General features: G+C 40.4%; 1 protein-coding gene across 1 annotated transcript in view; it reads right to left on the reverse strand.

Annotated features, from left to right (window-relative positions):
- The window catches only part of LOC139751519 (uncharacterized), a 302420-nt gene that overhangs the window by 40930 nt on the left and 245035 nt on the right, over positions 1 to 16455 (reverse strand). Inside the window, exons 24-26 of the mRNA XM_071667018.1 lie at positions 5156 to 5276; positions 642 to 819; positions 8 to 89 (exon numbers count right to left, since the gene is read on the reverse strand). Of these exons, the coding sequence (XP_071523119.1) occupies positions 8 to 89; positions 642 to 819; positions 5156 to 5276 (381 nt within the window). The remainder of the gene's footprint in view (positions 1 to 7; positions 90 to 641; positions 820 to 5155; positions 5277 to 16455) is intronic.

The following is a 16455-nucleotide window of genomic DNA, read 5'->3' on the forward strand; positions in this document are numbered from 1 at the left end:
TACTTACCTATGTTGCCAATTTCACCTCTTGCACCTTGTCTTCCTGGTAAACCTGGCAGCCCTTCATTTCCTGCATCTCCCCGAATACCCTGGAAGTTGATGAAGATATATTTCAGTAATGTATATTTACAGTCTGAACTAACAATAATGTTTATCAATAACACTAGCATCTAGTATTTTCTAATTGATCACCAGCTAACCAGTTCTAAATAGGCATTTTTCTGTACTTCAATTGAAAGTCTTTCTATCTAATCTAACATGATTATGCCTGTGTTGAGGCAAACATCTATGTATCATTTATCAGGCATTACTGTGGATAAATTGATTAACTTTTACTCGTGCTATTGTGAATTACACTCTGTCAGCCTAGTCAGGCCACAAAATCAAACCAAATTTTCATGGCTTGTCAATGTGGTGCTGCTCTTGTGCCATGCTTCTATTACCTAACTCATTACTAATAATGGTCACAAAAAACACGATGACAGACAAAAATATTAAATGACATGAATATTGTAATCAAGAAATGTAACAAAATACAAAGAATTATCACAAAGCCCTACATTAAATGAAAAAGCTAATTATCAACTGACTATATGAAACATGCAATGAATATGGCAGAAAATGCTTTTCAATAATATCACCTTCAGTCCATTAACACCAGACAGGCCAGGCAAGCCAGGACTTCCGGTGGTCCCTGGGCTTCCAACTACGCCAGGTAATCCTGGAAAACCCTGGAAGCCGGGCTCTCCAACTGCACCTTTCTCACCAGGAGGTTGGGTAAGGCCTCGACGACCTGGGTCACCTAGTTGGCCTTTTGGACTTTTGGGAAAAATATGTAAATGTTATCAGATCTATCACAGCAGTCTAGTTACAAATATGATGAAATATTACCTTATCCTAAAACCAGAATCAACATGATACAGGTAAACTCCTTCAAATGTTTAAAAAAAAAGAATTTTAAGAAGGCCTTCAATGCATTCTCAAAGGAGACTAATGTAAGAGACAGATAGATTTCCAAGCCAATGTCAGGAGGATACTTAAATGGACAGAAAGAGGAGAAAATATTAGGCTTGCCTTTTCAAGCTGGGAAAGTGTATTAAAAGGAGTCCCTAATGGCTCACTGTTGGTACTGATACTTTTTATAATCTCTGGAAATTACTTTTCAGATGAAATATCATTATACTTAAGCATTTTGCTGATGCAGAAATTAAGGAGATATGGACCAATGGAAGGCACTATACTGCAAACAGTCTGCACAACATGCAGTAGTGCCCAAATAAACAGCTAATGAAATCTAATTCTGGAAAATTTAGAGTAAAAACAGAAAAGGCTATAAACAGACCAAATGCAACTATGGGAATTACAAGTTACAAGAATCAATCTCTGAAAGGAACCAAGGATATGATATTTCACTAAACCTATTACTGGATAATTATGTGCGAAGGATTGTGAGAGAAGGAAATTATATTTAGTTCAATATCTAATCCTCAAAATCAGTATGAAACAAGTGAATTATCATACATTTATGACAAAGTTTTACATTGGTCTTTACAGAAGAATAATCGAGAAGCAAAGTTCCTAACCTGACATGAGAGGGGGATGACATCTACCTATATCTGTAGCTACGAGAGAAAAGAGAAAATGTCAGGCTAATCTTTTCAGGCTAGGTGAGGAAAATAAATGGAGTAAGTACTTTTAGGTTCAGTGCTGTGATCAATAACCATTTCTGATCTAAGGCATTAACTTCCCAAATGAAATTACATCATACTTAAAATACTTGCTGATGATGCTTAAGTAATCAGTGAGGTGCACTGTAACAGGGAGTGAAATATAGTGAAGGCACTACAACACAAAATTTAAATGTGATCAGATAAATGGCTAATACAATTCAGTCCTGAAAAATCTGAAGAAATGAATATAGGAAAGGGTATGAATAGACCTTGCTGCAACTACCACATGTAGGGAAACAGGATATAAGGATCATATCTGGAAAGGATTCATTAATAGTGCTTATTACTGAAACATGATGTTAGAATGATCATAAGATAAGCAAATTATTTTTTTCTCATATCAAAACTAATGTCTGATACATTAATTCCCCACTAAGCACCACCATCTACAGTGCAGTAGTTCTTGCTTGCATCTTGGAGCTCTAATTTCACCAGAAAAAAAATTGTGAAAATCTATAAAAGAAGTCAAAAGCCACGAGTCTGAACACTCACAACATATCAAGCGCAGTTCTCTTTTTTTTTTTTGTTTAAACTCCCTTAGCCAAATTGTTACTACAGATCAAATTTTGCTGCGCTTACCCTGTGCATATATTCTTGCTGACTCACCAATTCTTTTATATTACTGTGACCATTCTTTAGTCATGATGTCTAGAAGATGACCTGCAAGTTCTAATGCTATTAGTAAATCTAATAATGCAAGTGTTCAGGCAATTGGAAGCTGGTGCGCATCAGGTCGATGATGGTGATGCTTTCATATTACTACGTTGATGGTTAGAACCATTATCAAAAATCCAGAATAGACATAAACTTCTTTCATGAGATAAACAAAGCTAACATTAATGAAAAAGACTCGTTCAAGGAGCAGTTTGTTAAAAAATTGAAAGGTAGGCTAAGCAAAGTAGCAAGTGTGGTGGTGAGTTGACCATCAGCTCTTGTGAGGAGTGCTTAGTAATACATCCAGTCTGTGTTTCCACACCTTTCTGCTTTCTCACTCCATATTTCAGAATGTTAAGTAATGTATGTTGAAGGGATACACTGTTGCTTATTTATACTTACACTCAATTGTGTGGGTACACATTAGCTGTTCAGTAACATCTGGCAATGCTGTGGCCAGTGTTACCAAAGAAACTGAAGATGCATCACCACCTCACCACCCACAATGTCCCTCACCACCACCACCACAACCACCACCAACATCACTGCCTTCATCATTACCATTACCTCTATTACTTCCACCTATATCATAATCTAAGTAATGCAGAGATGGTTTAGCTCCGACAAGACCAGAGCCATACTATATTTCCAGCCTGCCGCCTCCCTCCCACCCACTGAAACTTGCCAACATGCTGCCTCTCTCGCTTGTTTGATGAATAGTGATGATTGTAGTGGAACAACTGTCATTCATAACACACTATTGTACATTGTTTATATGTAATTCATTAATTAGGAAAGATATGTTACTGCAATACTTTGGGTTTATTGATACCTGTAACCCTCATACACAATACTCATATGGAAAAAATAACATCATCAGAATGCATCTCCATATATGCACTGGTAAAATGACCTGGTAGAGAGCTGTCTTGGTTAGCGCTCATTTTTTCAGGAAGGTATCCTGAGTACTAATCAGGGTATTAAAGTGCAAAGACTATAAAAGCAAGATATTCAGGAAGATATATGAAATGAACACAATGAAATACTAAAGGAACCATAAAAAGTAGCATCAAGAACTCTGACAGGACAAAATATGATGACATTCCCAGGGGTTCATGACTTGATAGTGACAACATACTTGTTCTCTGAAATCATGAGGGATTCCAAAAGATGACATAAAAGGTAGCTAAGTAAGGAAGTAATGAATATATGTTTTTCAAAACATAGTTGTGGACATATGGAACTCGCTTAACAAAAATCAAATTAGGAAATGTGGATAGCACTGAAAAATTGATAACTGCACTTCAGGAACGTAAAATTAAAAGACTGACCGCTAAGGGTATCATCTCTTTCCAAAAACAAAATGTAAGTTTTGAAATTTGAAAGCTTTTTCCCTGAACTGGTGTCCTACAAGCATGAGAGATTCTCTAGGATATTCTTTCTGATGGAGAAACTCCAACTTCTCCAACTGTTGCCATCCTCCCAACTGGGTAGCAGCAGCTGTCATTTCAGGCCTGTCTTCAGTCAATCAAAGACTGCAACAGAGATGACAGAACCATTCATACTGGCTTCCTTGCAACCCAGAATTCACAGATCACAGACGTCAACCTAAAAGCAGCTACAGTTTGTACAAAAGAAGTAAAAAGAAAAAATGGAGCGGGGAAAGGTAAAGCAAAGGATCCAGGGAAAAATACTCAAGGGATACTGCCTCAGATGAAAAAATGCAATTCTTGAAATGTAAGAGAATACATTTTTCTCCTCCATTTGTCTACTGACAAAATGAAGGAACTTGTGGACTAAAATGAGAAGAAAAAAAAAAATGTGAAACTTGTTTAAAAGGCAAAAAAGCAAGCAAAGCAAACACAGTGAAGAATTCATATCAGGAGATACTTACTTATTTTCTTCCCTAAAAGTCCTTTCTATCTTTATGAGGCTCCTGTAGCACTCGAATGGAAGACCGGGAAGGTGAAGTGTAGTTTAAAGTGGAGTGGATGAATTGTTATAGAGCATGTTAAGAGATTCTTTTTTCTGTCAAAATCTGGTGCACGTTGTGTTCTGAGGGCCTTTCGTTGTGTGTAACTTTTGTGTTGATGTTATTGGTATGAGGAGACAATGTCACAATTATGTTGTAAGTGATGCCTACAATGGTTATACACCTGAATACAAATGAATTCAAACAGCAACAGACTACTAGGTCCTAATGAGGCTATTTCTGATAGCAGAAAAGAAATGAAACACATGCATTAATGTGGTAGGAAGGGAAAGAAACAAAAATCTTTCAGAGGGGATTATGTGTAAACTTATCATATAGAAAAGGAGGGGCAAATAATGTCAGGTACGGAACTGATTCAAAACCTTACCAAGTCTATGCTTAAACATATCTATGGTACTGCTTTTAACTACTCTAATCAGCAAATCATTCCATACATTGGTGTTTCATTCAGTGGGATTGACTGTCCATTTAAGGTGGCTGGAGGATGTGAGCTGGATTCATGTCTGTCTGGAGTTAAAAGAATGACAGAAAACTTCTGTGGAGATGCAGACATTTTGTTATTGGTGAGCCAATGTTCCAATTGCATAGTAAAGTGCTGAATTACTGTTGTTGTTACGATGGTGCTAGGCTGTTGTTATGTGACTATGAAGTTGTTAGCATATGAATGACAAAACTTGTTGATGGTCCAAATGCAGTAAAATAAAGTTCAGGCAGGGCACTGATTAGCTATTCTGCAAAGAGAGGGAAAGAATTTTTTTTATACTGTACTATAACTTACCCACGTAAACCAGGAGAGCCGGGAGTCCCCTGTGGTCCCCGCAAAAGACCTTTATCCCCTGCTGAGCCATCACGACCTGGTAGCCCTGGTAATCCATTCCTTCCAGGAGCGCCAGGGAACCCTATGCATTTTATTCTTAAATTAATTGATGCTTTTTGTTTACAAATGATGCTATAACATAACGAAACATAAAACCAAGGACTATTACATTCTGTTCTTTATTGTATTACTGAAGTATTACTGAATACTTCAGTAACACAATAAAGAATAGAATGTAATACCATAAGATACTAGCAAAAATCATAATTTTCTTATATCTTGTATCTATGTTTTGCAAATGACTTTTGGGTGATTGTATTTCAATATCATCAATAAGCTATTAACTCCTTGTGTAAAAGTATCACTGCAGAATGATCATGTCCTATTAGTTACAGAATTCACTCATAAAGCAGACAATCCTAAATACAACAATCCAAAAACTGGAATGTTTCAGAAATTAGTTATCCTGGTAAGTACTCTAACAGCTTAGAGAAATTCCTGATACCAAGTCTTTTTCTGGATAATGATGCCCATTTCTGTCTTCAAATTACAGTAAATGGCATCAAAAATTACCATAAAAATATGCAATTGGAAAAAAGTATGTGAAAATTCATCTTAGGCTCCAAATTATTCATCGACAAGGCTGCCTTATTTGAGGCTTGCACATTCAGGCGAGTGAGAGGTAGTGTATGCATTAGAACAATTTGATATGATATGATGTGATATAGAGAAAATAACTTTTTATCAATAAACTTAACTAGGGTATATGAAGTACTTATGATAAACCAAGGAATAGTTTATGGGGTTTGGCTGTGGATAATTGGCTCTGGTGTCAGTATATTATAAATGACACCCTGAGGAAAGACGACTCATCCTAAAGCCCTTACTTATAAGTAGAGGAAACATGATAATTTGGTAACTAAATGTCTGATTTTGGGAATGCATTTCAAACCTTATCTAAAGTAGCCATATATGCCATTATAAATGACCCAAAAACCAAAATATTCCAAAACCCAACATGGCTATGGTTCCAAGCTTTCCAGATTTGAGAGCAAATAGAGTTCTACTTTTGAAAATTCTTAAATCATATCATAAATCACAATATCATAAAGTTTTTTCTTCACATAATTGCCTATTCTATGTCAGCAAGGTATTGCCAGGAGCAGTTGAAGCAAAGGCCTCACATTCACTCTCTAGGTACCATGTATAGAGCACAGAAACCAGAGCCCCCTGTCCACAACCACGATCCACAGACCTGCCCATAGTATTCTCTGACTGCTTCATATCATCGAGTATAAGAATACCCCTATGCTTCATATCATCGAGTATAAGAATACCCCTATGTACTACTATTGAAAAATCCTTATTCACAATGTCATTAACTTTTTTCTTTACGTGTTTGCCATCTCTCAAGTCAGCAAGGTAGTTCCAGGAACAGCTGTACAAATGGCTCATTCACTCTCTAGCTATCACATATAACCTAAAGAAACCAGATCCCCCTATCCACAACCAGCCCTTACAGACCTGTCCATGGTATTCCCTGACTGTTTCATATAATTAAGTACAAGAATAGTTTTATATTTATTTATTTATTTTGCTTTGTCGCTGTTTCCCGCGTTTGCGAGGTAGCGCAAGGAAACAGACGAAAGAAATGGCCCAACCCACCCCCATACACATGTATATACATACACGTCCCCACACGCAAATATACATACCCATACATCTCAATGTACACATATATATACACACACAGACATATACATATATACACATGCACACAGTTCACACTGTCTGCCTTTATTCATTCCCATCGCCACCTCGCCACACAAGGAATAACATCCCCCTCCCCCCTCGTGTGCGAGGTGGCGCTAGGAAAAGACAACAAAGGCCCCATTCGTTCACACTCAGTCTCTAGCTGTCATGCAATAATGCCCTAAACCACAGCTCCCTTTCCACATCCAGGCCCCACAAAACTTTCCATGGTTTACCCCAGACGCTTCACATGCCCTGATTCAATCCATTGATAGCACCACATCAATATACCACATCGATCCAATTCACTCTATTCTTTGCCTGCCTTTCACCCTCCTGCATGCTCAGGCCCCGATCACTCAAAATCTTTTTCACTCCATCTTTCCACCTCCAGTTTGGTCTCCCACTTCTCCTCGTTCCCTCCACCTCTGACACATATATCCTCTTGGTCTGTCTTTCCTCACTCATTCTCTCCGTGTGCCCAACCATTTCAAAACACCCTCTTCTGCTCTCTCAACCACGCTCTTCTTATTTCCACACATCTCTCTTACCCTTACATTACTTACTCGATCAAACCACCTCACACCACATATTGTCCCCAAACATCTCATTTCCAGCACATCCACCCTCCTGCGCATTACTCTATCCATAGCCCATGCCTTGCAACCATACAACATTGTTGGAACCACTATTCCTTCAAACATAGCCATTTTTGCTTTCCGAGATAATGTTCTCGACTTCCACACATTCTTCAAGGCTCCCAGGATTTTCGCCCCCTCCCCCACCCTATGATTCACTTCCGCTTCCATGGTTCCATCCGCTGCCAGATCCACTCCCAGATATCTAAAACACTTTACTTCCTCCAGTTTTTCTCCATTCAAACTTACCTCCCAACTGACTTGACCCTCAACCCTACTGTACCTAATAACCTTGCTCTTATTCACATTTACTCTTAACTTTCTTCTTTCACACACTTTACCAAACTCAGTCACCAGCTTCTGCAGTTTCTCACATGAATCAGCCACCAGCGCTGTATCATCAGCAAACAACAACTGACTCCCTTCCCAAGCTCTCTCATCCACAAAAGACTGCATACTTGCCCCTCTTTCCAAAAGTCTTGCATTCACCTCCCTAACAACCCCATCCATAAACAAATTAAACAACCATGGAGATATCACACACCCCTGCCACAAACCTACATTCACTGAGACCCATCACTTTCCTCTCTTCCTACACGTACACATACCTTACATCCTCGATAAAAACTTTTCACTGCTTCTAACAACTTGCCTCCCACACCATATATTCTTAGTACCTTCCACAGAGCATCTCTATCAACTCTATCATATGCCTTCTCCAGATCCATAAATGCTACATACAAATCCATTTGCTTTTCTAAGTATTTCTCACATACATTCTTCACAGCAAACACCTGATCCACACATCCTCTACCACTTCTAAAACCACACTGCTCTTCCCCAATCTGATGCTCTGTACATGCCTTCACCCTCTCAATCAATACCCTCCCATATAAGTTACCAGGAATACTCCACAAACTTATACCTCTGTAATTTGAGCACTCACTCTTATCCCCTTTGCCTTTGTACAATGGCACTATGCACGCATTCCGCCAATCCTCAGGCACCTCACCATGAGTCATACATACATTATATAACCTTACCAACCAGTCAACAATACAGTCACCCCCTTTTTTAATAGATTCCACTGCAATACCATCCAAACCTGCTGCCTTGCCGGCTTTCATCTTCCGCAAAGCTTTTACTACCTCTTCTCTGTTTACCAAATCATTTTCCCTAACCCTCTCACTTTGCACACCACCTCGAGCAAAACACCCTATATCTGCCACTCTATCATCAAACACATTTAACAAACCTTCAAAATACTCACTCCATCATCTTCTCACATCACCACTACTTGTTATCACCTCCCCATTAGCCCCCTTCACTGAAGTTCCCATTTGCTCCCTTGTCTTACGCACTTTATTTACCTCTTTCCAGAACATATTTTTATTCTCCCTAAAATTTAATGATACTCTCTCACCCCAACACTCATTTGCCCTCTTTTTCACCTCTTGCACCTTTCACTTGACCTCCTGTCAGTTTCTTTTATACATCTCCCACTCATTTGCGTTTTTTCCCTGCAAAAATCATCCAAATGCCTCTCTCTTCTCTTTCACTAGTAATCTTACTTCTTCATCCCACCACTTACTACCCTTTCTAATCAACCCACCTCCCACGTTTCTCATGCCACCAGCATCTTTTGCGCAAGCCATCACTGATTCCCTAAATATATCCCATTCCTCCCCCACTCCCCTTACCTCCTTTGTTCTCACCTTTTTCCATTCTGTACTCAGTCTCTCCTGGTACTTCCTCACACAAGACTCCTTCCCAAGCTCACTTACTCTCATCACCCTCTTCCTCCCAAAATTCTCTCTTCTTTTCTGAAAACCCATACAAATCTTTACCTTCAACTCCACAAGATAATGATCGGACATCCCTCCAGTTAGAATTAAAACATCATCATAACTCAATGAAATTCCATGTGCCAATTCTGAGACTTTAGGCCAAGATCACTTCTTGCATTACTAAAAAAAAAAGAAAGAAAGTTGTAAAGGCCTCATTTATTACAACTCAAAACTTTGTTACCTATTCCCCAAATATACCCTTTGATAGTCTGATAATCATATCTTTTGTTTTCATGCACTTGTTGGGAAGGCAATTATCAAAATTTCTCTAAAATGGTCCATAAGTTCATGAAACAGTATACACTCATAGAAATTTGTGGCATGCTCCTAGAAAAAAAATAGGTAATATCATGTAAGCTTTCATGTTGGGAATTATTTGGAAAAGAAAATGAAAATCCCCGTGCAACATTTTCAAATTGAATCATAATTCAGTTAATGCATTCTTTTTATACCCAGCTATCACTCATATCTTAGCAAGGTAGCATTTGGAACAAATGAACAATTATCTAATTTGCACACAACCACTCACTAACTGTTGTGTTTATGAAGATGTTTACTTAACCGTTCTAATGGAGAAATCCATAAGCACAATAAAACTGAATCAGTGATTAGATGGGATGAGTATCTCTCCTGGTTAGTTACCTGGTCACTATTCTCACATGGTTACCTAATATATGAGTGTCCCTGCCTCCTTTCATCACAACACTGCAAAATTTACATGACTGTGTTAGGTAGATTATTACATAAAATATAATATTGTTCAAATGTACTAGTAAAGACAGTAATAAGCAAGAAGGCCTGTAGGTAATGCAATCCTTTATATTCTGTATTGAAAAAAAAATAAACTTTTGATACTGCATTCTTCTGGTAATGTCAGCATCAAAGTTTATGAGTGTTTCCTTTCTAAATTTCTGAATCATTAATTGGTCATTATCCTCATCCAGTTATTCCATATGCAGTCATCCTTAGCCCCCATCCATTGCAATGTAGTCTACTGTCCTAATTATACCTAATCACCCAATCCAATTTCAGACTATTCATAAAAGAAATGACCAATATATACATAAAAAGAATTTCTATTCCCCCTTTTAGAAATTTTAGTTACCAAGAAAGGAAACAGAAGGAGTCAAGCAGGGAGTGCTCATCTTCCTCAAAGGCTCAGACTGAGGTGTCTGAATGTCTGTAGATGTAACCAAGATGAGAAGAAAGGAGAGATAGGGAGTATGTTTGAGGAAAGAAACCTGGATGTTCTGGCTCTGAGTGAAAAGAAGCTCAAAGGGAAATGGGAAGAATGTTTTGGAAACGTCAGGGGTTGGTGAGAGGACAAGAGTAGCACTACTCCTGAAGCATGAGTTTTGGGTGTGTGAGATAGAGTGTAAGAAAGTAAATTCTAGACTGATGTGGGTAAAACTGAAAGTGGATGCAGAGAGACGGGTGATAATTGGTGCTTATGCATCTGGTCATGAGAAGAAAGATCCTGAGAGGCAAGTGTTTTGGGAGCAGCTGAGTGAGGGTGGTAGCAGCCTTGATGCATGAGACTGGGTTTTAGTGATGGGTGATTGAAATACGAAGGTGAGTAATGTAGGAATTGAAGGTATAACTGGTGTACATGGGGCGTTCAGTGTTGTGAATGGAAATGGGAAAGAGCTAGTAGATTTGTGTGCTGAAAAAGACTGGTGAATGTGAATACCTAATTCAAAAAGAGAGTTATACTTAAGTATATGTATGTGAGTAAGAGAGATGATCAAAGGGGCATTATTACATTACGTGGTAATTGACAGGCATATAAAAGAGAGATTTTTGGGTTTTAATGTGCTGAGAAGGGCAGCTGGTGGGATGTCTCATCACTATCTTCTGGAGGCAAAGGTGAAGTTTTGTAGAGATTCTCAAAAAGAAGAGAGAATGTTGGGGATAGAGAGTTAGTGAGCGTGGAAAGGAGACTTGTATGAGGAAGCACCATGAGAGACTGAGCGTAGAATGGCAAAAGGTGAGAGCTAATGATGTAAGGAGAGTGGGTGAGGAATGGGATGAATTTAGGGAAGAAGTAATGGCATATGCAAAAGACACATGTGGCATGAGAAAAGTGGAGTTGGGCAGATTAGAGAGGGTAGTGAGTGATGGGATGAAGAAGCAAAGTTGTTAGTGAAAGAAAAAAGAGAGGCGTTTGGATGATACCTACAAGGAAGAAATGCAAATGACTAGAAGAAAAGCAGCAGGAGGTCAAGAGAAAGGTGCATGAGTTGAAAAAGAGGGCGAATGAGAGGTGAGGTGAGAGTATCATTAAACTTTAGTGAGAATAAATGTTTTAGAAGGAGGTAAATAATGTGCATAAGACAAGAGAACAAATGGTTACATCGGTGAAGGGGAAAGGGGGAAGTGATAATGGGTAGTGATAAAGTGAGGAGGTGAGGTGAGTATTTTGAAGGTTTGTTGAATGTGTTTGATGATAGAGTGGTAGATGTAGGGTGTTTTGGTCGGGGTGGTGTGCAAAATGAGAGGGGTCAGGGAGAATGGTTTGGTTAAGAGAGAAGTGGTGGTGACAGCCTAGTGGAAGATCAAATCTGGCAAGGTGGCAAGTTTGGATGGTATTGCAGTCGACTTTATTAAGCTAGTGGGTGACTGTGTTGTTGATTGGTTGGTAACCACATTCATGTAAGTATGGGTCATGCTGAAGTGCCTGAGCATTGGCAGAATACATGTATAGTGCCCCAGTACAAAGGCAAAGGAGATAAAGGTGACTGTTCACACTACAAAGTAAAAAGTTCACTGAGTTTGAAAAGCACAAGTTTATTGAGTATTCCTGGAAAATTGTATGGGAGGGCATTGATTGAGAGGGTGAAGGCATACTTGCTGCCTTTATCCATTACTGGTGCTACCCTGCACCACAGGAAACAGCATCGCTACCCCCTGCATCAGTGAGGTAGTGCTAGGGAAGATGCAGGAGGTAGTGCTAGGGAAAGAGACAAAAAAGGCCACATTCATTCACACTCAGTCTCTAGCTGTTGTGTAATGCACCGAAACCACAGCTCCCTATCCACATCTAAGCCCTACAGACCTTTCCATGGTTCACCCTAGATGCTTCATATGCCCTGGTTCAGTCCACTGACAGCACGTCAACTCCAGTATACCACATCTTTCCAATTCAATCTATTCCTTGCACGCCTCTCACCCTCTTGCATGTTCAGGCCCCAATTGCTCAAAATCTTTTTCACTCCATCCTTCCACCTCTAATTTGGTCTCCCACTTCTCCTTGGTTCCTCCACCCCTGACACATATATCCTTTTTTGTCAATCTTTCCTCACTCATTCTCTCCATATGTCCAACCATTTCAATACACCCTCTTCTCTTTCAACCATACTCTTTTAATTTCCACACATGTCACTTACCCTTTCATTACTTAATCAAACCTCCTTACAATGCATATCATCCTCAAACATTTCATTTCCAATACATCCACCCTCCTCCGTACGACCCTATCCCTAGCCCATGCCTCACGAGCATATAATATTGTTGGCACTACTATTCCTTCAAACATACCCACTTTTGCTCTCTGAGATAATGTTATCTCTTGCCACACATTCTTCTTTGCTCATAGAACCACTGCCCCCTCCCCCACCCTATGACTTACTTCCACTTTCATGGTTCAATTTGCTGCTAAGTCCACTCCCAGATATCTAAAACACTTCACTTCCTCTAGTTTTTCTTCATTCAAACTCACATACCAATCAACTTGTCCCTCAACCCTACTGAACCTAATAAACTTACTCTTATTCACATTTACTCTCAACTTTCTTCTTTCACACACTTTCCCAAACTCAGTCACCAGCTTCTGTAGATTCTCACACGAATCAGCCACTAGAGCTGCATCATCACCGAACAACAACTGGCTCACTTCCCAAGCCCTCTCATCCACAACAGACTGCATACTCTCCCCTCTCTCCAAAACTCTTGCATTTATCTCCCTAACCACCCCATCCATAAAAAAATTAAACAACCATGGGGACATTAAAAGCTGCCACAGACTGACCTTCACTGGGAACCAATAACTCTCCTTTTCTCCAACTTGCACACATGCCTTACATTCTTGGTAAAAACATTTCACTGCTTCTAACTACTTACCTCCCACACCATATATGCCTAAAACCTTCCAAAAAGCATTTCTATCAACCCTATCATAAGCCTTCTCCAGATCCATAAATGCTACATACAAATCTATCTGTTTTTCTAAGTATTTCTCACATACATTCTTCAAAGCAAATATCTGATCCACACATCCTCTACCATTTGGAAACCACACTGCTCTTCCCCAGTCTGATGTTCTGTACATGCCTTCACCCTCTTAATCAATACCCTCCCATATTTATTTCCCAGGAATACTCAACAAATTTATGCCTATGTAGTTTGAACACTCAACTTTATCCCCTTTGCCTTTGTACAGTGGCACTATGCATGCATTCTGCCAATCCTTAGAGACTTCAACATGGTCCATACATACACTGAATATCCTTACCAATAAATCAACAACACAGTCACCTCCTTTTTCAATAAATTCCACTGTAATACCAAGTAAACTCATTGCCTTGCCAGATTTCATCTTCCACAAAGCTTTCACTATCTCTTCTCTCTTTACCAAACCATTCACACTGATCCTCTCACTTCGCACACCACCCCAACCAAAACACCCAATATCTGTCACTCTATCATCAAGCACATTCAACGATCCTTCAAAATACTCACTCCATCTCCTCCCTTCATCACTAACTGTTATCACTTCCTGCTTGCCCCCTTTACCGATGTTCCCACTTGTCTTCTTGTATTACACATATTATCTACCTCCTACCAAAACATCTTTTTATTCTCCCTAAAGCTTAATGATACTCTCTCACCCCAATTCTCATTTGCCCTTTTTTTCATCTTTTGTACCTTTCTCTTGACCTCCTGCCAGTCATTTGCACTACTTCCATGCAAGTATTGTCCAAACGCCTCTCTTTACTCTTTAACTAACAACCTGAATTCTTCATCCCACTACTCACCACCCTTTCAAATCTGCCCACCTCCCACCTTTCTCATGGTCTTCTTCTTTGTACCTTGCTCTTGACCTCCTGCCAGTCATTTGCACTACTTCCATGCAAGTATTGTCCAAACGCCTCTCTTTACTCTTTAAACTAACACCTGAATTCTTCATCCACTACTCACCACCCTTTCAAATCTGCCCACCTCCCACCTTTCTCATGGTACACACATCTTTTGCACAAGACATTACTGCTACCCTAAATACATCCCATTCCTCCCCTACTTCCCTAATGTCATTAGCTCTCACCTTTTCCCATCCGACACTTAATCTCTCCAGGTACTTCTCACATAAGTCCCCTTTCCAAGCTTACTTACTCTCACCACACTCTTCACCCCAACATTATCTCTTTGTTTTTGAAAACCTCTACAAATCTTCACCTTCGCCTCTACAAGATAGTGATAAGACATTCCTCCAGCTGCCCCTCTTAACACATTAACTTCCAAAAGTTTCTCTTTTACATGCCAGACAGTGAGGTAGCGCAAGGAAACAGATGAAAGAATGGCCCAACCCACCCACATACACATGTATATACATACACGTCCACACACGCACATATACATACCTATACATTTCAACGTATACAAATATATACATACAAAGACATAGACATATATACACATGTAAATAATTCATACTTGCTGCCTTTATCCATTACTGGTGCTACCCTTCACCACAGAAACAGCATCGCTACCCCCTGCATCAGTGAGGTAGTGCTAGGGAAGATGCAGGAGGTAGTGCTAGGGAAGATGCAGGAGGTAGTGCTAGGGAAGATGCAGGAGGTAGTGCTAGGGAAGATGCAGGAGGTAGTGCTAGGGAAGATGCAGGAGGTAGTGCTAGGGAAGATGCAGGAGGTAGTGCTAGGGAAGATGCAGGAGGTAGTGCTAGGGAAGATGCAGGAGGTAGTGCTAGGGAAGATGCAGGAGGTAGTGCTAGGGAAGATGCAGGAGGTAGTGCTAGGGAAGATGCAGGAGGTAGTGCTAGGGAAGATGCAGGAGGTAGTGCTAGGGAAGATGCAGGAGGTAGTGCTAGGGAAGATGCAGGAGGTAGTGCTAGGGAAGATGCAGGAGGTAGTGCTAGGGAAGATGCAGGAGGTAGTGCTAGGGAAGATGCAGGAGGTAGTGCTAGGGAAGATGCAGGAGGTAGTGCTAGGGAAGATGCAGGAGGTAGTGCTAGGGAAGATGCAGGAGGTAGTGCTAGGGAAGATGCAGGAGGTAGTGCTAGGGAAGATGCAGGAGGTAGTGCTAGGGAAGATGCAGGAGGTAGTGCTAGGGAAGATGCAGGAGGTAGTGCTAGGGAAGATGCAGGAGGTAGTGCTAGGGAAGATGCAGGAGGTAGTGCTAGGGAAGATGCAGGAGGTAGTGCTAGGGAAGATGCAGGAGGTAGTGCTAGGGAAGATGCAGGAGGTAGTGCTAGGGAAGATGCAGGAGGTAGTGCTAGGGAAGATGCAGGAGGTAGTGCTAGGGAAGATGCAGGAGGTAGTGCTAGGGAAGATGCAGGAGGTAGTGCTAGGGAAGATGCAGGAGGTAGTGCTAGGGAAGATGCAGGAGGTAGTGCTAGGGAAGATGCAGGAGGTAGTGCTAGGGAAGATGCAGGAGGTAGTGCTAGGGAAGATGCAGGAGGTAGTGCTAGGGAAGATGCAGGAGGTAGTGCTAGGGAAGATGCAGGAGGTAGTGCTAGGGAAAGAGACAAAAAAGGCCACATTCATTCACACTCAGTCCTCTAGCTGCCATGTATAATGCACCGAAACCACAGCTCCCTATCCACATCTAAGCCCTACAGACCTTTCCATGGTTCACCCTAGATGCTTCATATGCCCTGGTTCAGTCCACTGACAGCACGTCAACTCCAGTATACCACATCTTTCCAATTCAATCTATTCCTTGCACGCCTCTCACCCTCTTGCATGTTCAGGCCCCAATTGCTCAAAATCTTTTTCACTCCATCCTTCCA

This window comes from Panulirus ornatus, chromosome 11 (genome assembly GCF_036320965.1).
Source record: "Panulirus ornatus isolate Po-2019 chromosome 11, ASM3632096v1, whole genome shotgun sequence".
Lineage (NCBI taxonomy): Eukaryota > Metazoa > Arthropoda > Malacostraca > Decapoda > Palinuridae > Panulirus > Panulirus ornatus.